Consider the following 25644-nt stretch of genomic DNA (forward strand, 5'->3'; position numbering starts at 1 on the left):
AAATTGTATGGCATGTGGATGTTATAGACTGCCTAGTAGTAGCTAGATATTTGGCATCTTTCAGGTTCATAACTTTTTTGGTATCCGAAGATTTAGATGTAGATCTACGGACGTTACGGGCAATACGTGTTTTGCGGCCGCTCAAACTGGTGTCTGGTATACCCAGTAAGTAGAACTTGTGTGATTGAAATTTGGTTCAGGATGTAGGTCGTAGCCAGAAAAGTTCAAGAATTACTAAAAACTGTATTTGCGTACTATCCCAAATGAAAAAAAAAATCATTAGCGTCCTTCATTGAAGTAATGTTTTTTTATAATTTCTTTTGGAAGAATGTGGGGCAAAGCTTTTCGATGCTCAATTGGGCAACATCACAGGACTTGTGGATAAAATTGACTTTGTCAATTCACTACTATGATTGAAAAAATGATTTCAGTCATACATAATATGCAAACAATCATATATAAATTTAATATTATCATAACAAAAATTTCGGTCTGAAAAATTCAATTTTTTTTTTTTTTTTTTTTTTTTTTTTTTAGCTGTAAAGGAAACATTTTACAAACGTGATTTATGCGTAATTACTTCCTCTTGTATAAGAATAAAAATATTGAAGATGCTTGTACAAACTGTAAATTGATAGTTTATTGTCTGTAGGTTAATGAAAAATAATCTCTTAATGTACAATTTTACAATTGAATCTGTATTCAGAAGCTCCCTAGTTAGGAGAAACCCCAATGACTAAAAAGTTTCTTCAGTGCGTTACGGATTTGATAACGGATTTTGTTACGGTTTTTTTATATATAAAGCTCTCACTTCCCACACAATTAGGAATTTACTTGTTCATATGAATAGAATGGATCTGTTGTTTTAAAAATAAATACGCACTATATTAAGCGATCATCCTTTTCAGAAAAAGCATGCTAGAAATATTCTAGGATATATTTCTAGTATGTTACTACGAAAAATTAAGTTTCATAAAATAAATCACTTTAATGTTTATAGTATTTGCAGTAAATTCTAAAGTCTAAGACGTTTAAAGTACTTAATTTTATTTTATAATATGCATACCATAGGATCATTAAGTTATATTTATGTAAAAACAAATTCTGGCTGCGAACCTAAATTTAGAGCTTTCTTTTTAAAATAATTTATTTGCAATGTTTTTCTCAATACGTTGTATGATCTCTCTGTTGTTTTAGTTCTTTGATTCCCAGTTTCTTATCTTTGATGCATTTTACTTTCCAAAATCTAATTATGTTTGTTTAATTTGCCTGTTTTAAATTTATGATTGTAAAAGAATTTTTTCAATTCATGTCGTCATGATACATTGCACAATCATTTCACTTAATCATCTTAAAATTCTTGACTGGTAATATCAAATATAAGGGTATTAGCTAAGTTAAAAATATATTACCACGTTTTTTCTGTATTTACACTGGTGTTAGAAATTAAGAGAATTTCAGATATGGTCAATTATCTCCAGAACGACTTGGCCGATTTTAATGAAATTTAGTATGTACATACATTGAAATAATGCAAAACAAATAACCCTTCAAGATTTAAAATACACACGCATGATCATAAATAACACTTGTTAGAGTTAGATAGTATGAAACAGTGGTTGCAAAATTGAAGAACAAAATCCTCAACTAACAAACCTATAGACCTTGCAGTGTGACTCCATACTTGAAATGAAGTAGTTTATGGGATCCCGGGGGAATTGTTTCCACTCGTTCAACAACGCGGTTCTCAGACAACGGATGGTCCCCGGAGAGGTATCTCCAGTTGCTATTGTTTTCCCGAGAGCGTCCCAGACATGCTCTATAGGATTGGCGTCTAGAGATCTGCTTGGCTAAACCCTCTCGGGAATATCCTCCACTTCCAAAAATTCGTTGAAAAGAAGAGCTCTATGTAGCCTTACGTCAACATCCGTTAAAATTATCCCAGGACTAACAGTACCTCTCAAGAGATGAGCATAGGGCTCCATGACCACATCTCTATTCCTCGCAACTGTCAAAGAGCCTCTCTCAAAGACATGGAGGGGCGTGCGGCCACCCAACATTATGCCTGTTCAGACCGTCAAACCACCACCGTCATAATGGTCGATTTCGCGCATATTGGAGGGTAGGTAGTGGGTTCCTGCTTCTATCCAATGAACGTAGGACAATAATAGTCGGTTAAGCTGGACCGGGAGCCACTACCTGCCCTCCAATAACCGCGAAACCGACCATTATGGATGAGGAGGTTTGACGGTCAGGGCAGGCATCATGTTGGATGGCTGCACGCCACTACATGTCTTTGAGAGAGGCTCTGTCACAGTTGTGAGCTATAGGGATGTGGTCTTGGAGCCCTACGCTCACTTCTTGAGGGGCGCTGTTAACCCTGGGTTAATTTTAATGGATGTTCACACAAGACCACATAGAGTTCTTCTGGTCGACGAATTTCTTGAACGGGAGGATATTCACAGGATAGATTGGCCAAGCAGATCTCTGGACTCCAATCCTATAGAGCATGTCTGGGACGCCCTCGGGAGGGCAATAGCAACTCGCAATACCCCTCCGGGGACCCTCTACAGCCTGAGTATAGCGTTGTTGAACGAGTGGAAAAAATTTCCTCAGGATCCCATAAACTGCTTCATTTCAAGTAAGGAGTCTCACTGCGAGGCCTATATGTCTGTTACAGAGGATCATATCTCCTACTAACCCAATTTTTTTGTTCAATTTTGCAACCGCTGTTTTATACCATCCGACTATAACGAGCGTTTTTTGTGACAATGCGTGTGTATTTTAAATTTCAGATAGCTATTTGGTTTGTATTGGTCCAATGTATGTATATATCAAATTTCATTGAAATCGGTCCAGTAGTTCTGGAACTAGTTGACCAAATCTGAAAATTCTCTTAATTTCTCACACCAGTGTAATTATACTTTTTATTTATTATGTACCATATAATCATAAATTACGTCTCTTATGTACGTTATACTGTTGGTTTATTAATTATCAAATTTACAAATCGAGCTTTCAGTCTTTTATTTATTAATTCGATTCTAAAAAAATATACATCCGTGGCACTGCTTAAGATTGATCCGTTCCATTTTAAAATATTGAAAAAATAGTAGTATGAAAGAATAGTACATGAAAAAATTGCAACAAAGAAATGTTTGATTTAAAGGAGAATATTCAAAAAATTTTAAGAGGTGAAATATCATCTTAAGAATAATGAACTGCTTGATAAAAATGTTAGAATCATGAACTAAGCCGAGAATTTATTTTCTACAAGTGTCCTTATAAAATCAAAATTAAAACTATTGTGATTCTGTTGTTAGTGTTTGTGATGCCTTAATAGTGTTTACATTCTAGTGTAACTTCCAAAAAATTTTAACTATTAGAGAGTGGCATTACTAATTAGTTCATAGAATGAGAAAAATTGATAAGAGTATTAATTACGAACACTGTTAGTATGGGTCACTGCTAGAATGAGTTACTTGTTTTGTTTAGCTAGTTCCTCATTTTTGTTTGTTTTTATTTAACAGATAGTTATTTTTGATCTTCGAAAGCATTACAATGTAGTCATGTTGTTCGATTCAAATCACAGATGTTAAATCATATTACTTTTACGAAAAATTTCTACATTTTCTTTGTTTAAATGATTTCATGCAATTTCGAATACGAAACAAGTGTCAGTGTATTCTTTTTGCCGATAAATTGAATCTAGGAATTGAACGGCTACGGGGAAAAACGATCAAAGTCCATTTTTCTAAAAAAAACTCTGGTTAACCTATGGGAATACGTAGATTATTACAGATAGTATTCAAGAGAAATATTATTCAGGCAAGAAACATCATAGTGAGTGAGTTTTAACAGGGAAGAATGAGGCTAACTTGGAAACGGTTCGAGATTTCAAGCTCAAAAACGTAATGAGGGAAATTTGAGCATGGTGGACTATGATCATTCTTCCCCGTGGCCCTTCAATTGGAAATACTTCCGATCTATTAATAACTCGCTTTCTTGGTTAATTGTTTTCTTCGTTTGTATAATTTTCCGAAAGTAAAGTAATCTATTCAAAGCTATCCACGCACATTCCATGCTTTTGATGTAGTTGAAACAATTGGTAAAGACTTCTCTTGTGCGCAGGTTTGCAAGTGGTTCTCAAGTCCATCATCAAAGCAATGGCGCCTCTGTTACAAATTGGCCTTTTGGTGCTGTTTGCCATCGTGATCTTTGCCATCATCGGCCTTGAGTTCTACAGTGGTGCTTTACACAAAACATGTTACATACAGCCGGACTTAGGTAAGTCTATTTTTGATGACTTTATGTATACATATCAATTGAACTCGTTTTTGCTCTCTTAAAGGGGGGAATTTTCAAAGCAGATACTGATAGAACTGTAGTTACCACAAAGTCGATTATTCGAACTCCAATGAACCGAATTGTTCTATTATCCCACAAGATCTTATGCCCCTCCTCTCTTTTTTCGAGAAATACGGGAGCACGTAAAATTGAAAACAGTCCGTTAATGTATAAAAGAATAAAGATTTGGGCTTTTTTTTTTTTTTTTTTTTTTTTGATGACTTAGTCATCGTATGTATATTCAAATACATAAAATTCGTTCTCTTTCTCTTGTAGCAGCGATTACTGAAGCTGATTCTAGTGATACAAACGTTATCACATAAATTTTTTCATACTAAAATCTAGAAGTGTTGAATTTAGCTCTATGAATTGTGTGTGCAAAATGTTCTAATGAATACTCATCTATTTTTAAAATTGCACTGGATTCAGCAAATAAAGCTGACTTATAATTTGAAATTGTACAGATTTTCATTTTCTGTTACATTTATGCTGGCAGGAGGACCTGAGTTCTGACCCGCGTTTCAAGTGGCCAGTCTGAATTTTCGAGGCGCACAAATTTGTCAGCCAAAAAGCGTCCATGTTGTATGATAATGCTCAATGTAAAAGATCCCTTAGGTCTTCGTTTGGTTTTGACAACCCTCGGCAACCTTATGCAGTTTCACACTGAAGAGGGCTCAGGTGCCTCCATCTGAGCAGGGTCTGATTACCGCACTGGCCGCCTCGGCCTGGGCCACTCATCCTAAAGGGCCCCGAAATACTTCAAGAATTGTGCATAGCATTACAACTTATAAAAAATACACGCATTTTTAAAATAATAGTGGGAAAAAAATAGGCAGTCATGGGACTGCCACCAGAAGTGAAAACTTAAAAATACAAAAGAAATTTGGTATGTTTATACGCACGCGTGTGTGTGGTGTGGGTAATTAATTGTAGTTTCAAAAATTAAAAATCATAATTTGTAGAAGAGAACGAGAGCCCCCCCCCCCCAAAAAAAAGGTCAAAAATCTGGAAAATCAACATCCTTAAAAATTTTAATGCCGCAGTCTGCACCAAGAACCCCCATGGTGGGCACCCCGCCTTGCAATAGCCTGTGTGTATGGCATGGCAGGCATTGTAAATAGTTCTTTTCTGACTGAAACAAACAGTTGAATATCTTCTTCAGAGATTGATTTCAGTATTGGTGGAGCAGACACATTTTCCCAGTCATTGAGGTCAATGTGAGATTCTGCATCAAATTTAATAACAAGAAGGAAAAATTTGTCTTTTTGGGAGTCTATTTTGCTGAACATTACGAGCTTCTAAAATTCAACGGGCTGCCAATTCACGGATGTGCTGTTCCAGGTCTGTCAGCATTGCAATAAATTAATTTTTTAGGACATGCGAAAATATTTTCTTTGGATTACGGGATCTATTTTGCACTTCAACTCAGTGGATAAATATCTAGTTAAAGTGATTTTGAACAACTGTCGGCCAATCTGCACGTAAAAGATAATGATAGCAAACCAGATTGGAGCATAAACTTTGACGACTTATAATGCAAGAATTATTTAATTTTTAGAAGGAGATTCCACTGAAACACAAAAACGTAGAATTTGATCAGCACGAGTTAGCCATAGAACATGAGACATTTTGCTAGGCTTTAGCTCTTGCCAGGGCAGATTTTCGTGCTATTTTGTGCTTCCGACGAAGCATGTTTTTCTCAATAATTACTGAAGTGGTGGGGTAAAGTACTGCTGAAGCAATAGCTACTCCAGCCCTGTCTGACACGTGCCCGTGAAAGCAAGTCAAAATCCACTGTATTGCTTGTAGTAGTAAATTTATCGATACAAGCGTTTGTAGTTGGAAGCTTGTAAAGGCTTCTTGAATTCATCCTCACGGTTCGTATCCGATAGAAGAGATACGATGAAGTAATGATACTAAAACTGACTTCACTTTCTTCTTGAGGCTGAAGCTGCGATTTCTCTCCCTCTCCCATGCTTTTTTCCGGACAAGTGTAATTGTCAATATCTTTGCATTTGCAAGATGAAAGATCAAATAGCAATTTACTAGCTAAATAAAATGATTCTGATTATTTTCTTAGTTATTTTCGGATAGGATTTCAAAAGACTACTGCTGCATTTCATGAGGTAGATTTTTAGCATCTCTTATTCATTTATGTTGAACGACAGGGAGCGTTTGACCAAATTTACACATTTCAGTCAATTCTAACAACTAAAAGGGCGGGTGTGAATTAAACCAGGTGCAAATTGAACGTTTGATCATTTATTTCTGTAAACGAAGTAACATTTATTTTTATTGCAACCTTACATGAAACGTATCCTATTTGGGGAAGGAAATCCAAACTTCAAACCCAATCCGAAGGCAAAAACACTTATCAGAATGGAACAAAATTTCTCCCATGTTAGTTTGAGGCCATTTAGCACCTTTTAATCCTCTGCCTCTCAACTTTTCGAAAAAAAAAAAAATATTTTTTTTTTGACCCACTCTACTGTGCAATCAACTTTGAAATGTGCTAATAAAGTGCTCTTAATAATTTTAGCTGTTCTAGAGGCTTTGAAAATTATTCAAGTTTTTGAAATTCCTTAACAAGGTTTTCAATTTTCTCTTATCAAGAAAATAAAGTATAAATTGTCGAAATGGCCAGAATATTACTCTTTCGTTCTTATTTTCTGAATCTCTACACCATTTCTTTTAAACCATTTTATACAATTTTTATGCTTTAGAGCATTTGATGAAAAGAGGGGGGGGGATGTTGGAGAAGTGATCAAAAACAAACTACACTAAAAGCCGATATGAGCAAGTGACAATGGGCTTCTCTTTTCTCCTCCCTCGCTTTTCCTCTCTGTCGATTAATGCCAACGATTTGTCGAGCAAGCAATTTTTTTTTTTTTTGATTGATCTCGATTTGCAAAAGAATGCATAACTTTTAAAAGACTTTGCCTATTTTTCTTCATATTTTTGTTGTCTCAGTTACCCTTTATAAAGCATCAAAATGCATATTTTTATGTCCATTTTACGAAAAAATTCCCGGGGGAGAGCCCCCCGGATCCCCTGAAATTATGGATATTCAACATCCGACTTAAAGGGACACTCTCTTGTTATCCTTACCACTACAAGGTGAATTAAAATAACAACAGTCCAACAGTGGAATCATTAAAAATCGAGACAAAAAACATCTATGTTAAACATATTTTTGCTTGTATGTGTGTCTATATGTAAAGATATGTGTGTGTGTGTGTGTTAAGGCAATGTGTGAATCTGGGCCCCTCCCGAAAAATTTTTCTGGATACGGCCTTGTCGGGAAATCGTTCCTCCCGAAAACTGTTTTTGTATTTTGAGAAACGGTGTGATTTAAGAATCTCTTGCATGTTAGGTATTTTTTATTAATTAAAAATCAATTCTTTATGTATTTAAAAGGAACACGCTTTTGCGTGCCATTCTCACAGTTCAAAAGTAAAATCCTAGGCTGAAAGCCAGCATAAATTATGCATAAGTAGTAGCACCAATACTTGCCAAGTGCAAGAATTATTTGTCTCTCAAGCAATCATCAAGTGAAAATGATGTAACTAAACTTTAGTGAGAACCCTAAATTGTATGAAAGTTCCTTGTATACGAAGCAGCAATAAGTGTTCTGATAAGCTAGCACCACCGTTTACAAGTAAATACTTAATAGCTCGTTACAACATTTAGAGATTGCAGTTTTTCTTTTTTTTTTTTTTTAGTCTTGTCATTCTGGAATACCTATAATGGAGCTGAAGGTAAAAAAGTTATAAAAAGAATCAGCTTTGTTACATAGTAACAATGGAGTCAATAAACTCAAGCTTTCATCTTAACTTTTCTACGTAGAGCCGTACTATATTTGCGGATTTCTCGCTGGTGTGCTCAAATACTTTTTAGATGTGAATATATTCAACTTCCTTATGTGGTTTTTTATCTTCAACTCGGTTGTGGCTCTATCAGACTGATGTATCCAGTGTGAGAGTTAATTTGCGATCTTTAGATGTGGTACCCAGCTGTTAAGTACTTGCTTGCAATTCTGCTTTACCTCCGACTATGGTATGGTTACCTGTATCTTAGGGTGGTTCAAAAATTCATGTAAAAAAAAAAGTTCCTCCTAGATAACAGGACACCTCTCAATGGTTTTAGACTTCTGGATAGCAGTACACTGGAAGAATTTTAGCTTCTTATTTCAACTGAAAGAGGGTGCTCAACCCCGTCCCCCAAACTTCATTAGAATGGTGCGGGTGTTAAAAAAATACATTGAACTGAAAAAACAATGATACATGTTATAATATATACTAGTAAAATGCATATACATTGCAAAAAATAATTATATAAAAAAAACAGCTGGAGAAATTAAGTGTTTCTAAATGTGTGCCATTTTCTATGTTACGGCCAATGTTAAATTAAGGGGTCATTGAGCACGGGCTTAAAATTTGAGTAATAAGCTAAAATTTTTACAGCATAATACTATTAGTAAGTCTAAAAAAATAGAGGGTGTCCTGGACTCTAGCTAATTTTTTTTTTTTTTTGAGCCACCTACTGTAGCTGTATACCACCCTCTAATTCTCGAAGAACGTCTCTTTTCATAACTTAACTTAAAGAGTGCTCTCTGAGTCCAAATAATAGAGATAAATCATCAAAATAAATCATCATAACATTACATGTGACTTACTTTTTGATATTTGTCTTCTGTTTCTAGTGGAGATCTACAAGGAAGGTGAAGCGGAGACCCCGTGCTATAAAGGGAATGAAGAAACTGCCCCTACTGGTTCCCGCATTTGTCCCGCGGAAATCACTGAATGCAAGGAAGGCTGGATCGGCCCCAACTACGGAATAACCAGCTTCGATAACATCTTTTTTGCCATGTTGACGGTCTTCCAGTGCATTACCATGGAGGGTTGGACGGCAATGCTGTATTGGGTGAGTTTGCAAGCAGCCGATAAAAATCTCATGGACCACAACTTCAATCTGTGGTTAAAGTTTTAACTATCATGCTCTGTATTCTTTTACAAAAAGTGCGATGTCTGGGTTGTTTGGGTGTTGTTTCATTTATTCTTGTTAGTGACTCATTATTCATGTAAATTTACTTGTTGAATACAAATAAAAATGTGTTATTTTGCACGCATACTTTACGCACTTTTCTCGCGTCACGCTTTTTCATTCAAATATTTTCTTTTTTTGACGTTTTCTAGTTATAAGTCCTTGATGACTAAATTTTCCTTTTTTTTTTTAGCATTTCTGGAATAAAAGATATTTGACAACTTTCAATCTTTTCACTATACCAATAGTTTTTTTTTTTTTTTTTTTCGTCTGAGAGATAAAATTTTTAACGGTGGGGAGAAATTCAGTCAGACATATCACCCACTGGCAACAATAGAGGCACATATTAAAAAAAAAAAAATAGTATTAGAAAAATCAAAGTTGTGCACTAAACTACTTTTGACTGATTACAATTTACGCAAAGTTTATAATGCCATACTTACTAGTTGGTTTTTTAAGCTTTTATTACGTATATAGTTAGAGTTTGAAAATTGTTCTTTTAAATTGAGAAGTTTTACCAATACTGTTGATTGTATTGTTTATATGACACTACGTACCAGTTATGTAGACGAACTTTGTTCCAGTATTGTGGCATAAAAGATAAGTCAATTCAGATTTCAAAAGAATTGTTATTGCGGTTTTTTTCCTCCTTAAAATGTTAGGGATGTGACATTGTTCCCATCGGTGAGTGATATCTTTCCCATTGGTATGTTTTAGTAGGACAAATATTGCACCCCGATAACAGAAGTCACAAAACTCCAAACATTGAAACTACGCACTAATTTATTATTAGGTGAATGCACCAAATAAGGCTATCCTAACATTCAGGACCTAATATCTCCCTCATTCATGATTCAATTGACTTTTTGTACATTTATCAAATGACTCATAAAAAAATAAGAAAAAAATCATTCCATGTGAAAATTTAAGCTTAAAATAGAGTTTACCAAAAAATGGTGAATTGGCTCGATTAGGAACGTGGATCTCCAATAAGGCCAACTCTGAAAAATGCTAAAAAGACTCATTAAACTATTTTAAAAAATGAGATTTTTTTGCATCATATTAAAGTATTAAACCCCATTTGATAAACTCAAAAATTCCATATTTACTTCAATGGTATGAAGATAGATCAATCGTCACATTCAGGGCAATGATAAATCATTATTTTGTGTTCTTTTCTCACTAATGCCCGCAGTTCGTGCACATACTATAAGCAGCATATGCAGCTCAAGATCATATTCTTCACCCGCTCCTTTGGTGTCTTTAATTAGGACACTGAAGTCCTAATAATGCCAATAATGGCCTTATTGAACTGCAGTCTACTTTTAGAGGATTATAAAGTCACAGGAAAAACCAGTATGTTGTGGCCATCACGAAGCTTTCTACTATATCTTTCTTATAATTCTGATTCCTCTCCATGCTTAACGAGAAAGCAAGTAACTTTTAAAAGTAACTTTTAAATCGTTTTTGTTTACATGGGAAAACGCAAAAAGGAATGAAAATTACTAAACGAAGAATTACAAGCATAGCTTATACTGATACCATGGCTGCGAAGCGCCTTTTTTCTTCTTCTTTTTTTTTCCCCTTTTCAGTTTTTTTTTTTTTTTTTTTTTTTTTTTTTTTTTTTTTTTTTTTTTCGATGTCATAAAAATTCTTGAACCTGTAAAGTATTATGGTGCAAACCGCAAATTCATACGACAATTTGTTGGTTTTCTATGAATTTTTTAAATGTGTCAAGAACTTTTCGGGCACCCTGTATTTTTATTGTTAGACAGTTGAATGCGAGTTAGCGTTTGTGATATTTACGTACATGATCAGAATTGTGTTTCTTTCTTTTGCAGACAAATGATTCGATGGGGAGTTCGTATAACTGGATATATTTCGTGCCCCTTATCATCATTGGATCCTTTTTTATGCTCAATTTAGTTCTTGGTGTCCTTAGTGGGTATGTTTCAACCTTCATTATACAGTTATTCAGGAAAACTTAAAGCCACACTGTCTCAATTTTAAACTGCTCGACTCATATTTTCATAGTTTTATTTATTTGATGATATAAAAAGGAAGAAACACTCCTAAACTATTACATATAATTATCCAAAGGTAAGAAATAATAATAAATTTAATCCCTTCAAAAGAAATTATTAGCTTGGTTCAAAACTATGCTGCCATTTAAACAGTGCTGTCGGAGTCAGATTGATATTGGGGTAAAGATATCGGGAAGAGATAAAATGGAGGGAGTAAAGACTTTCATTCGTGAAACAAAGACACTAAATCACGTGATATATTTTAAAGTGGAGCATTGGAAGAAATCAGGTTTCTTTCGCTAGTTTCACGCAAAACGTGTCAACCATTCGTCGTTGTTAAGTCACGTGACTTGAGATCGTTGACCAAGCTTTTGCTAAGACAATGATTGGACTTGCTCCCTCCATTTATGATTCTTGCTGTAAGGGTGAAGCATTTGGAGCCGGTGTCAAAGTTTTAAAATTTCCAGAGTTGGAGCCGGAGTCGGTCATTTTCCATCCAACTTCGCAGTCCTGCGATCAAGGTAGCTTTGAGCCACGGCAGAAATGGAAAGCAAAATAAGTTGCAGTTGGTCTCTTTAATACGATCACTTTTAATACGAAATCACATCTAAAACGAACAATTTGTTCGTTAAGTGTGGTTTGCTATCTAATTACATAGAAATTTTCACGTATAATACGTACAATAAATTGAAAGTCTCGGCTAAGAAGAACAAAAATTTCTGACATCCTTACTGGAAATGTTCGTGGTTGAATGCTGTAATTTTCTTTTTTAGAAATTATTCATCATTTTGTTAGGTAGGAGCAGTCCCATTGTGTAAAGAGAAGAAAATATTAAATATTTTACATAGAACACAAAGCTCGTACATTTGTTTACCTGTGGACTTTTCAATTTACTCGGAGATAAAACTGTTCATCTTCCTTTTGAATTACAAACTTTTCCGGTATTGTTAATTATCATCTTCCTCTTTCAATATTTTCCAAAAATATTCATTTATAAAAAAATAAGTGTTTTTTATTTATTTATTTATTTATTTATTTATTTTTGAATGCACTAATAGATTACAATGTTTTTATTAGTAGTAATATTTTCCAAATACCGTATAGGTAAGCATTTCTTCGTTTTTTTCACAGTATCACTCATTCACGGTTGTTACGAATAACAGCTAGTTCGAATAAATTCGTGGATTTTCAACATTTCGTATTAACCGAGTTCAACTGTATTTTGATAGAAGCTGCAAAATAAAAATTTTAATTGTGAAAAAACTCCCTCTTAGTACGGCACGACATCACGAGATATCTCATTTACAACATTGCACAGAATATTACAATATCGGAAGAGCACTTTCCACAGTTCCACAAATATTTCCCAAACATCAACTTCAGCATGCTATGAGCTTTGTGCAATATTCCCCATAGTATTCCGCAAAGTTAACCGACGTGACTCACAGTTACCCAGAATTACCGATCATTTGTTTTCTTTCACAGCATGTTTTCCGAATAGAGACTTTCTCTTTTTTTCATTACTATTTGTTGTGGAATTTCAAGGTGCATTCCGCCGCCGTAAGATAAAGCGCATCATCTGCAGAAATGAATTTTTGAAATGCTGGAAGAAATGCGTTTTGGATTCCATTCCACACTGAGAAAAATGAAGTTTTCAAAAATGAATTTATTCATGTTTTCAAATTTTCTTGAAATCTTTGTTTCAAATATGAGTAGCCATGTTTTCAAATGGTGAGCTTAATTATTTCATACTTAAAAATGAGTACATAACTCTATTAGTACTCAATTTTTAAATAATTACGTATTCGAAAATGAGCACAAATACCTCAAAAATGAACACATGTTGATTTGAGTATTTGAATGTTTCAAATTTGAATACCGCATAGTCGGAGCCGTTTCAACTCTGAGATATTTTCATGAGTATTTTTTCGTCGTTTAAGAAAATTGATTTTAGAGTGTGACGAAAGAGAAATGTTAGAATTTGCCTGCCTCAGCCCCCCCCCCCCCCGTGCTTTATTTTCAGCGAAAAACAAATAAACAAGCTTGTACAATAAAACTAAAGTACAATAGATGACAAAAAAGGGAAAGAATGAAAAATTTGTAGAAACTGCGCTTTACGTTTCCACTGCAGCATTACATACGAAACCATGATTTTAGACCAAACGGAGTTCCTGATTCAATCATTGAGTTAGCACAATTACAATGAATTTTCACGAACACTAGCACTCAGGAATTTTCGGCTATAATGAAACGGCAAAAATCTGTCTCTTTTAAGTGCAGCTTTTCTCTTTGCTCCCAACGAAGTAAACATCCTTCTTGTTCGTTTAACTTGAAGCTAAATTATTCATTCTAAAGTGTGCCAGTTTTATGCATAAATAAGGTAAACACCAGTAGTGGACAGCGATTCTGTAGTGATGGCCACTTCAAGGTTTATATTTAAAACGAGTTGATGTGTGCATCACATGACTTCCTTTTACACCAATTTAATGTTATTTCCCCATTATTGGCAATTTTAATGTGATTCAATTGTTAACTCTCCGTTAAATCACCAACAATGGCCAAATTAAAACTAGACTTAGAAAAAAAAAAACTCGCCAAATTCGTTTGAAGACCAAAAGATTGGTGATATATCGCCAAGTGTCCACCAAATTATAACACTACTTGAATTTGCATCGAAATTAACAATGATTTCCCACAAAAAAGGTGCAAAAGACCCCTTCAGAAACTCCCGAATGCAACCAAAAGGGGAGGTGCACAATTAGATCCCACTAGAAGTCTACGTACCAAATTTCAACTTTCTAGGACATGCCGTTCTTGAGTAATGCGACATAGATACGCACATACGCACATACATACGTACATACAGACGTTACGAGAAAACTCGTTGTAATTAACTGAGGAATCGTCAAAATGGATATTTCGGGCGTCTATATGTTCGTAGGTCTATATGCACGTGTGGTCGGATCGAAAAAAAACTCAATATTCATACGGGGGTGAGCAAAATGGAAATTAAGGTCGATTTATGAGTGAAATTTTTTTCGCGAATACAATACTTCCTTTTTTTTTGTAAAAGGAAGTAAAAATAGGATTCCAGGTTTCCCAATGGATTTAAACGTAAAGGAGGTAATACTTGGTAATACCTCCTGCATATTTGATGCACTTTTGAATCCATTGAGAGACCTGGAATCCTATTTTTACTTCCTTTTATAAAAAAGGAAGCATTGTATTCGCGAGAAAATTTCACCCAAAAAATCGACCTTAATTTCCATTTTGCTCACCCCCGTATGAATGTTGAGGTTTTTTTTTTTTTTTTTTTTTTTTTTTGTGACCCGATCGCACGTGAATATATACCTACGAACACATAGACGCCCGAAATATCCATTTTGACGATTCCCGAGTCAATTACAACGAGTTTTCTAGTGACGTCTAAATGTACGTATGTATATGCGTATCTATGTCGTATAACTCAAGAACGGTATGTCCTAGAAAATTGAAATTTGGTACGTACACTTCTAGTGGGATCTAGTTGTGCACTTCCCCTTTTGGTTGCATTTGGGAGTTTCTAAAGGGGTCTTTTTCACCTTTTTGGGGGGAAATCATTGTTAATTTCGATGCAAACTCAAGTGGTGTTATAATTTGGCGGACACTTGGCGATATATCACCAATCTTTTGATCTCCAAACGAATTTGGCGAGTTTTTTTTTTTTTTTTCTAAATATGGTTTTAATTTGCCATTGTTGATGATTTAACGGAGAGTTAACAATTGACTGACATTAAAATTGCCAATAATTGGGGAATAACATTAAATTGGTGTAAAAAGAAGTCATGTGATGCACACATCAGCTCGTTTTAAATATAAACCTTGAAATGGCCATCACTACTAAATCGCTGGCCACTACTGGTGTTTTACCTTACTTTTGTTTTCAAAAGTAATATTTAAAACAATGTTAGAAACAAAGACTTTTTGCTTCAAAATTAACACATACATGGGTGAGTTTAAGGCAAAAAAAATGTGTTTATTACACGTTTTGAAATGAAATATAGAGCTGCACACGCGCAGGAACTTATATATCTGCTTTTCCCTGAAATAGCCCAGGGGCGAAATTATTTACCAGTTGTAAAATAGCATATTTCAAACAACCACAACATTGATTTCTAAAATCCACACAAAAATATAATAGCTTTCAGAAAAATAAAAATCCTCACCGTGACTCCTTCCAAACTTATTAAAATATTTCAGTTGCATTGAAGCAGTCGTTTCAGTTTCATTTTTCCCCCCGGAAAGAACGGGAACTTTTTTTACATTTTACTCACATAGCACCATTATTCTTTATCGCTCACACATCACTAGCATCAATATGAAGTTTTCCCGGCCTATCTTGGATGCTTTCCCAAACTGGTCAATTTCTTAAACGCTTCAAACCATCGAAATATTCTCCTTGACCGATATGAGAATGCTGGCTTCCCGCCAACTAGGTCATAAGTCTGTTGCATTGTTAGTCGAATTCTAATCGACTTTTTGTAAATAAAACAATTCTTGTTTTTTTAATAAATAACTAACGTTATAGTACGGCTCTTGTTTGTAATCAAGCTATTGCGTAGTTCGGAATTTTTAATCAAATTTAATTCTGGAAATAAGAAAAGAAATCTACTTATAATTTTAAAGAAGTTTCTGGAAACATTAACATGCACATTATACTCATGTATGGTGAGATTGCTACGGTTTTTTTCAACGTGGGAAAATACTCCTTGACATTTTATAGGAATGAAATATACGAAAGCACTGTAGGACCGAAAACGTGAACAATTCCATAAAAAAACTATCTTTCTAAGGATGAAATGGAATATGGCAAAAAAGAAGAGATATGCACAATTTTAATTTTAAGCATTAAGAATGTTTGGCATTTTGAAGTTTAGCAAGACATTCCTATTTAAAGTATTTTTTTTAATTTCAATTGATTATTATTATTTATTTTTTTATAGTTTGCTTTTTTTTCCTGCGATGATAAATTTTTATTTGAAACTCAAAAAGCAAAACTACGCTTGATAAAACTTTGGGGATGCGGGAAGCCACTGAGACCTTACAAGAAAAGTCCTCATTCGGCAAATTTGAAAACATAATTACAATATTGCAATTTGAAACTGCTCGAATGTCATTAAATGTACTTATGTATACATACTCGTATTTTATCATTTGGCAAAATTAGGAGTTTTATTCAGCAAGCTAAGAATTTTCAACTTCCAAAAAATGTGAGCATCCCTGGTTACTTGACGTCGTTTTCCTACCGATAAATAGTCTGTTATTTATCGGTGCCCAATGTACTTCGTTGTCAAACGTATATGATTTCATTATATTTGAATGAATTAGTCTACATTAAAAATATCCTTCGTGCAGAGTAATCCGAAAAGGCACGTACTCCCGCTTCATTTTCAATACAGTGAACTTCCGATTGTCCGCGGAATAGAGTGGCACAGTAACCGCGGATAAACGAAAATCGCGGATAATTCGAATAATAGGTAAAAACTATACTTAGCGGAAACAATAGCTAACTAATATTAATAACACTCACACATACATTTGAATTATAACTAAAAGCATTGCTACTAACATTGAATATAAAAATTCTATGTGAAATATAAAAGCGAACAATAACACAATCATAAGTTGTGTTTTTTTAATGTGAAAAGACCCGCGGGTAATCCGACCGACAATAATTTATATATTTATTTATTTATTTATTAAAGCATTGCACACTACAGGAAGAATCCAGTTACAGTGGCAACAATACAAAAAAATCAATTAAAATAAACTATACATTTAAAATATTAAAACATAACGACTTAAAATTGTAAAATGACAAGTTAAAAATATCTAAATCATGACAATGAATGTTAAAAAGTTAGTAAAATTTAAAAAGACAAAAATTATCGACATAGTTCCGTCTGGTAAAAATATTTTTAAAAGAAGAATGACTCCTAAGAATCCTACTTGGGACAGCCCCCCATAATCGGGAGTTTACTGTTAGTTATGGTTGAATAATTATTATATACATTTAACTTGGAATCTTAAAAATCATAAACATCGGTAAAACACTATTCATGTCGTAACACAGCTGATGTGTTATGCTGCTGCTGTTGCAGATGTTGTGCAGAGTTTTGGGGATTCGAAGAGGCTCCGCCGCAAAACATGTGCAGGCGAGGACGTGGTGCAGAATTCAGCTGTGTTGCGACATGGATGGTGTTTGGCCAATGTTTTGTTTTATTTATTTAAACCAGAGAAATCACCACCGTACCAAACCCTGGTGAGGGTTTAACCGGATGTGATGATTGGGTAGAACAGAACAGTTCATGAGCGACAAAGCACTCGTTGGAACAATCTTGATATGTACAGAAGCACTTAAAAAAGCATAAAACATTAAAATAAAAAAGTAGGCCTATACAAGTGAAAAAGAAGGTTTACAGCTTTAGAATAAACTTCACTCAATTTTTAGGTTGCAGAAATAAGAACGTTCCATATTTGAGTAATGAATAATATTTAATGACTAATATATTTTTGACTATAAGAAAAAATAACCCATTGTCTTTCTTTTAGTGAATTTGCAAAAGAGAGAGAGCGTGTAGAAAATAGACAAGAATTTCTTAAGCTAAGAAGGCAACAACAATTAGAAAGAGAGCTTAATGGATATGTAGAATGGATATGCAAAGCTGGTATGTATTTAAAAAACGAATTTTTAATTAATGAAAATGATACTCCGAAAAATAATATTCATTAATTATGGAATCATGATACATAAAATAAAACACAAAAAATCAATTTCAAGTATTTTATAATGTTGCAAAAAGAATATAAAATACATTGTTTACTAAAAAAGAAAAACCTCAAAATTTTCTGTGTCGTCTTTTTCCCGCAAAGAGAGCTGTTATTTTGTGTGGTACACTGTTAGCAGAACTTTAAACCCCTTTCTGGAGTCAGTAAAACTCAAGTCAGAGGGGGGGGGGAGTATTTTGAGTGACATTTTTTCTTCTCAGCGTTTTACTATCAACTTCACAATTCAGTGTAAAACGTTCTTAAAACAAAACAACAATGTTGTCGACGCACTATACCATACATGAAAATTATAGGAAGATGTCTAGTGTGGCTCAGATAACACTCTGTCTTGACTTTCACACTGTTTACCTCTTTTGGAGGAGTTTAACGAAAAAAAGAACGCGTTACCAGAACGGATTTGAGTAGGAATACTTTTGCAAAACTGCGACTAAAGTAACTCGATTCAGAACCAATTATTCTTCGCTATTACCCCTTCCATAATACCCCCCAACCTGGTTTGTGCCATGTTTTTCGAACTTTGATTATTTTTTGGGAAGAAATATAGTACGACTGATAAGTTGAGCAAGGGCATTAACAATGTTAACCTCTTTTGGGGTAGTTCATGGGGCCGAATTTAGCTTCATGCCGCCCCTAGGCAGGTTTGAAATCTGCCGCCCTCCTCCACTTACGTGGTTTATCCAAGGTCAATGTTAAATACTGAAAAGCACTTTTTTTCACGAGGCTTTAATTTTCACGAGCCCGTCGTAATAGGAAAAATTTAAGACCAACGAATTATTTAAACTTTATACATATATTATAACTAAATTTTGATTTTATTAATAGTAAAATTTACAAAATATTCAAAACGCGAAATCCCCTATAGCTTTATTTTCGTGAATATATATACAGGTAGTTATCAAAATAATGGAAACACTTGTGTATAAAAGTGGCATTTTTGAATGCGCTTCGTAAATAATAAAGAATAAAACTAGATATCATTTTTTTTATTTAAATAGCAATGTATATGATCTGTTAGTGTATGGTAGTTTAACGGAAGTTCTGGAAGTCTAGGGTTTTTTTCAAACTCGTGAAATGTTGGACCTCTCAAATTTTTAAAGAAGCCTTGTTTTTAGCGCGTCTAGTTGGATCAAATGTAACTGAAACCTCTCAACCTTTTCGCGTTTCTAGAGATACAGTATCTAAAGTCATGATAGCATGCATCCATCGCGGTAAGACAAGCTTGACAAAGCAAAACAGTGGAAGGAAAGAGAAGCTCAGTAAAAGAAACCGTCGGGTGTTGAAGTGGATTGTGTTAGCAAAGAATATAAATAATAGGAGAAAAAGCTCCACTCCGCTACCAGTTTTTTAGCTTCGCCGAGAAAAAAAAAATACTTACGGAAACGTGGTTTGACACAAAAGCCGACATTCAGGGAAAAAATGTCATACATTCGTCGCCAATGTTGAACTGGCTTGGCGGAGAGTTGCCATTTCCTCCCATTTCCTCCGACTACAAATTCGAAGAAAAAAAAAGAGTGTCGGGGAATGAGACAGGACCCCTCTGGAGATTCTAAAGCCTTTTGTATCTGAAGATTTGAAGAGTTTCTGATGTTCAATCTTCCCCTTTTTTTTACTAATGTACTGTACTCATTTGCTACTGTTGAAAAACCGCAACTGATCGTTGCCTCCGCGATTTTTCTCTCTGAGTGAGCCTGGAACAAGTGTCACCGCCGCCATTCGACCCCTGAGCTAAGCGATGAGGGAAATTTGTTTCTTTATTCTTTGGGGCAGCTTTAAGCGTTGTGTTGATTACGGAGGTCCCGAACTGATGCATCTACTAATCAGAATAAATTCGCGTATTTTCCCCCTTTTACTGATCATATCCTTTTCAGTTTAATGATAAAAATATATATTGAGGGAAGAAACATTATTATTTATTTTGACTTTTGCTGATTTATATCATTGAGGTTGTAAAAACAAAACAACCTTTTTGGTTTGCTGCGGGAGTAGTTCTAGGGGAGTATTCTGTTTTTTTTTTTTTTTTAATTCAAAGAAATGGTTTAAACGAAGACATAAATTTAAAAATAGTTAATGTTTTGTTTGCTTAATTTTATCCCTTTAAGAGGAACACCAAGTGTCCCAGTATCTACCCTTTTTTTGTTCTCAAGAAGCATTATAAAATTGAACGAAAATGATACAATGTTAAAAAGTACAACTGTGCAGGATCACTGCAGACACGTGTTTCTACGTTACAAGGAACGCCTTTACCAATGCAAAAATTTGAGCTTATGGATGAATAGATCCGATAAATCGGAGCAAAACCCTTTGGAACGGCCGGACTTGAATATTTTTTCGGATCGTGTGTATCTCATTCATAAGATTCATATTCAAACATGAGCTCAAATTTTTCATTGATAAATGCGTTCCTTGCACGCCGAATTTCTTATCTGCACTGTTCCTGCACATTTGTGCTTTTTAACGCTGTATTAGTTTACATTTATTTTTAATCACAAAGGTATTATTTCCTTCATATTATAAAATTGGCTAAATAGCATTATAACATAGGGGTGTCCACCTAGGAAGGGTCATGGCTCAGACCGCGCCATTAAAATTTTTAGGGGGTTGTTTTGAGGGGTATTTTTCACTTTCTTTAGGAGATTTTTGTTTTGGGGGCAAGGGGTCTTGGCAATATTTAGGTGGCGGGGGTGCACCCTTAATCTCAAGGGGGAGGGGGGTTGTATAACGGGAGCTCAGATTATAAGAAAATGCGTATAAACTTAAATAATTGCAAATTTCCCATCTCTACTATATCAGTGATTCAATTGATTCATGTGCTTAAGGAAACAAGATTTTACTCAAGTGTGTTTTTTATGTTTTTCTCGTAAATTTTATAAAAGTTAATGTGGAACTTAGAATTGGATAGGGCAGTGGCGCAGACTCCATGGGGCTTGAGGGGGCCCGAGCCCCCTCAAAAACTTTTTCGAGAGCACCCCCCCCCCCCCCAATAATTTAAGAAAAATTTCGAAATATTAGTACTATTTTATTACCGTATTACTATAGTACTGCATTAGTTACTTTCAAACACTTAAATATTTTTAGGGTATAAGACTCTATAAAAACCGGCTATTTGCATACTATTTAAACATTATTAACTAATATTAAACAAATTAATTTTGGCATATTATTTTTATTTAATTAACTCTGAGCCTTATTCAAAGCAAGTTTAAATTAGCTATTTCACTTATTAATCAAAGTGCGACAGCAAGATTTTATGATTTATTTTTTAATGATAGTTTAAGATTTATTTAAATATAATTTCATTCTTTTTATAGATATATATATTCACTGTTCTATAATAGTCTAAAAACAAAATTATTGTACTATAAATTAAATTAACTTTTTACGAAAATACCGTACAAGTGTTTTTTTTTTTTTTTTCGTTTTACAAAGCCAAAACATGTGTCTAGTTAGCGAGAGTAGAGTTTTCGGGATTCTAATGTTGATAATATATTGCTCTAAAATGCTTAAAAAACTGTACAACTTACTTTTTCCACCTCCAATTTAGAAAATTTCCCGGGGTTACACCTGCGGTATGTCCCCCATCCTACCAATATTTTTTGTGGGTAGGCGCCACTGGGATGCAAGTCAAGTGCCCTACTTTATATTAATGCCTAGCCAGGGCACTGCACGACGACTTCCCGAAAATAGAACTGTAAAAATGTCCCTCGCTGAAGACAAGTGACATGATCTGACTGAACCAGAAAATCTGTGTACCAATTCTTAGATTGACATTGAAAACGCCATGCCACATATTGTTTGTTTGCATAAATCAGAAAATATGTAAATTGGCATTTTCGAGATTCAAAAATCTGAACTTTTTTTTTTGAAAAAAAGGGGGAGGGGGTTCCGTGGGGTTACATATCCCATGGATCACCGGTGACGTTCAGCCCCTCGAATAATTTTTGCAAATCGGCGCCCCTGGGATAGGGGGGAATGTCCATCCGTCTCAATTTTTCAGACTGGCCAAATTGATTTGAGAAAATAATTCAATAAATGATGAATTTATTTTTCGAAGATCCTCTAACAATTGCTTTAAAACAACAGAAGGGGTATTTAGCACGTTTGGGAACAGATAATAGACGTGTTTAGCGTTTATCAAAGGTCTACAACATTGTGACTGCAAAAATCCACTGTAGAGTTACATAATATGTACGAAACAATGAAAAAGTATGCTTTGGTTTTTCCAGTGACTAAAATAAATTATTTAGATTTCGGATGTTTAGTTCTGATGCAAATTAGTATGCTAATTAATTAATACGTTGAAGTTTGCTTATCGTTCATTTAGTACTTTTGCTATACAGGGTGTTCCGTTTTAACCTGCAAGACCTTTATCTTCGCAACCGTTAGTCCTAGATGTATACTTCCAATTGGAAAAATTTTCAAAATCAGATGCGGAGTTATTGAAAGTTTGAAGCAAATATAAAAATAAGTCAAGAAATACAAAATTTAACTTTTTATACTGGCCCCAGGTCCCCTAACTTATATTTAGAGAAATAATTTCTATTAAAAACTATTACTGACACAAAAAACTTGACATTTGTGCGACCGAAATTCAAGGAGATATTCCAGTTTAAAGTTTTCAGGGACCATACAGAAGATGAGATTGGAACTTATCTCCCTTTCAGAAGAATAACAGGTTGTCCAAGTAAAAAAAAAAAGTATTTATGTTTTTCATTGCTATTCAAAAATAAATGCAAATGTTATGCCCGTGATACACAAAAACGCACGGTAAAACCTCGAACAATTTGAAAAACCACACTCTATGTACACATATAATTTTAAACTCTTTTAACTGCTATATTTTCCCCCAAAAGGTGTTATTGACAGCAAGTGCAAAGTGGTGTAAGTCACAAAACGCTGCGTTTCATATCTCGGTGAATACTGGTCGTGCTAATTTCAAACTTTTTGTGTTGGAATTATTTTCAATGGAGAATATTTCCCTAAATATAAGTTAGGGGACCTGGGATCCGTATAAAAAGTTAAATTTTGCATTTTTTGGCATCTGATTTTGAACATTTTTGCAATTGAAAGTATGCATCTAGGACCAACGGTTGGAAAAATAAAGGTCTTTGCAGGTTAAAACGGAACACCCTGTATATGTTCTAGTACATTAGTGTGTTTGGGCTCATTAGTTTTTGTGTAGTACGCATATAGGTAAACTCTTGACAAATTGCAGTGGGATTCCATTTCTTTCTAATAACAGTTTTAAGATCACTATGAACTGGTTTCCATGCCAACCGTTTCACATTGTAGAGCGAGCTTTTCTCGTAAACGACAGGCAGTATTTCAACATCTTTTTTTTTTCATCCTTATCTAAAAGAACATCATCGAAAAGTAAATTTTTTTGGTGAGAAAAAAACCATTTCTTTCGATGGTACGCTAAAGAAAAAAAGATGCAAGGTGATGAACTTGAGCTGCAGCACGTTGAAATCGGGATATTTTTCATGTGATGGATTTTGATGGCCAATATCTTTTACCAAATCAATATTTACGCTCTGCAAATGATACACATTAAAACAAGTACTGTAGCAATAGAGTTACCAAATGCGAGCTTTTAAATTATTTTTATTCAAAATCTAAGAAATCCTAAAATTCAGGGGGGAGGGATTCCCACCGCGCTTCGTCAATAGTGCTACTCAAAACTAATGAGCTCAAACTCAGAAAATACTAAAACGCGTTAATAACCAAAAACATAAGTACCTAAATTTTCGAACTCCTAAGTGCGATAAAAAAATTTTCGATCTTGGTCAATTCGTTTCACAAAGCTGATCCGCCATTTTAGTGCACTCTTTTGGAAAACCCTAGATCTTAAAAGGATCTGGGTCTTGGAAGCTGGAAGTGTGTAATATAGGTTAGTTTCAAAAAGGCATTTATTTCTACACCTCTGTAAAATTTCATCCAATTCGGAGATAAAGGACGATTTGAGAATTCATGTCAGTTGAAGTGGAATGACTCATTTAGGAGTTAATTAATTACTCAAGTGCAATTCTTTAAGTGTTTCTTTTGACTGAACATAGAATGCTTTCTAACACGGTTTTTTTCTTTTTATAGAGGAAGTTATATTGAATGAAGAAAGAACAACAGAAGAAGAAAAACTGCATATTATGGAAGGTATGGCATATCACTAACTTTTTTCTCTTCCTTGCCGAATGCGGGAAGTGCTGAATTCGAAAAAGATATTTTATCAAGTTTCGCCTAAATTTTTATTTTACTCACCCCCGACTGAATGTTGAGCATGTTTTATTTATTTATTTATTTTTTGATCTGTAGCTCGTCCGTACATTCATTTATACCTGTGAAAGTATGGTCAACTGAAATGTCCGTTTTGGTCATCCTCTAATTAATCATCACTGGTTTTCTCGTGACGTCTGTACGTGCGTAGGGAATGTATATTTTTCATATCAAGCTCCAGATACACTGTAACGTACTATAACGCAAGCCGGTTTCGAACCATGCAATCAGTCAGTTTCTACATTGGCCGTGGTAAACTGATCGGTAAGATCTTGAACTTGAAACTGGAGAGCAGAGAGTTCAATGACTGCCAATCGAAGATCCTCCGTGAACGCTGATGGTGAATTGAGCACCTTAAATCTGTTGTGGTCACAAAGTCCTCCATGTTCCCATGCGAAATCAGTATCTCTCGGGACTGCTGGATCTGGAATGGCTCCGCTAATGCTCTTGATCAAAAAAACAGCGTAGTATTTAGGGGCCTTCCAAACGGTTAAACAATGTGTAGTGTAGTTACGGAGGACCTTGAAGTGTTAGTGTAGACGGGTTATGCATATTAAACTTAAGGCAGCCATACTAAAAAAAAAAAATCCGGAAACTTTTCTAAATATATGAGGCAGTTGCGGTTCATGGAATTTTCAAACACGTTTCTGTGTAATTAAATTGAAAAACCAACGTAAATAAAGCATAAATGAACACAAAAATACAGCAAATAGCTATTTTAAGGCTACAATGGAGCATCTTCATCGGTGCAAAAAGGCTCAACGCACAACCAGAAAGTCGCGAGAGAACTGACAGCAACCACGTAGGCACCGGTATTTATACCAAATAGGGCAACCAATAGGAGTTCACGATACTAGACGACAAACAACCAATCAGAGAACAACAAATCATCCCCGTGGCGTGCAGCCAGAAGGGAGAGACAACCCATCAGAAGCCAGGAAACAAAAAGAGGGAGAGAAAACGAACAACCCAAAAAAAAATAATTATAAAAATTGCTTCCAAATAACCAAATATATTGCTTCCAAATAGATACTTGAAAGCAATTTTTATAATTGCTTTTTCGGGTTGTTCATTTTTCTCCCTCTTTTTGTTTAATGGCTTCTGATTGGTTGTCACTCCCACTGGCTGCGCGCCA

The 25644-nt window shown here is 34.7% G+C and overlaps 1 protein-coding gene across 1 annotated transcript in view; it reads left to right on the forward strand.

Annotated features, from left to right (window-relative positions):
* Positions 1 to 25644, forward strand: part of LOC129221997 (voltage-dependent calcium channel type A subunit alpha-1-like) — a 368073-nt gene that overhangs the window by 166826 nt on the left and 175603 nt on the right. The window contains 6 exon segments of the mRNA XM_054856408.1: positions 65 to 165; positions 4132 to 4287; positions 9050 to 9270; positions 11232 to 11335; positions 18006 to 18121; positions 24330 to 24389. Coding sequence (XP_054712383.1) covers positions 65 to 165; positions 4132 to 4287; positions 9050 to 9270; positions 11232 to 11335; positions 18006 to 18121; positions 24330 to 24389 — 758 coding nt within the window.

The sequence above is a fragment of the Uloborus diversus genome, chromosome 5 (genome assembly GCF_026930045.1).
Source record: "Uloborus diversus isolate 005 chromosome 5, Udiv.v.3.1, whole genome shotgun sequence".
In the NCBI taxonomy this organism is placed as follows: Eukaryota; Metazoa; Arthropoda; class Arachnida; order Araneae; family Uloboridae; genus Uloborus; species Uloborus diversus.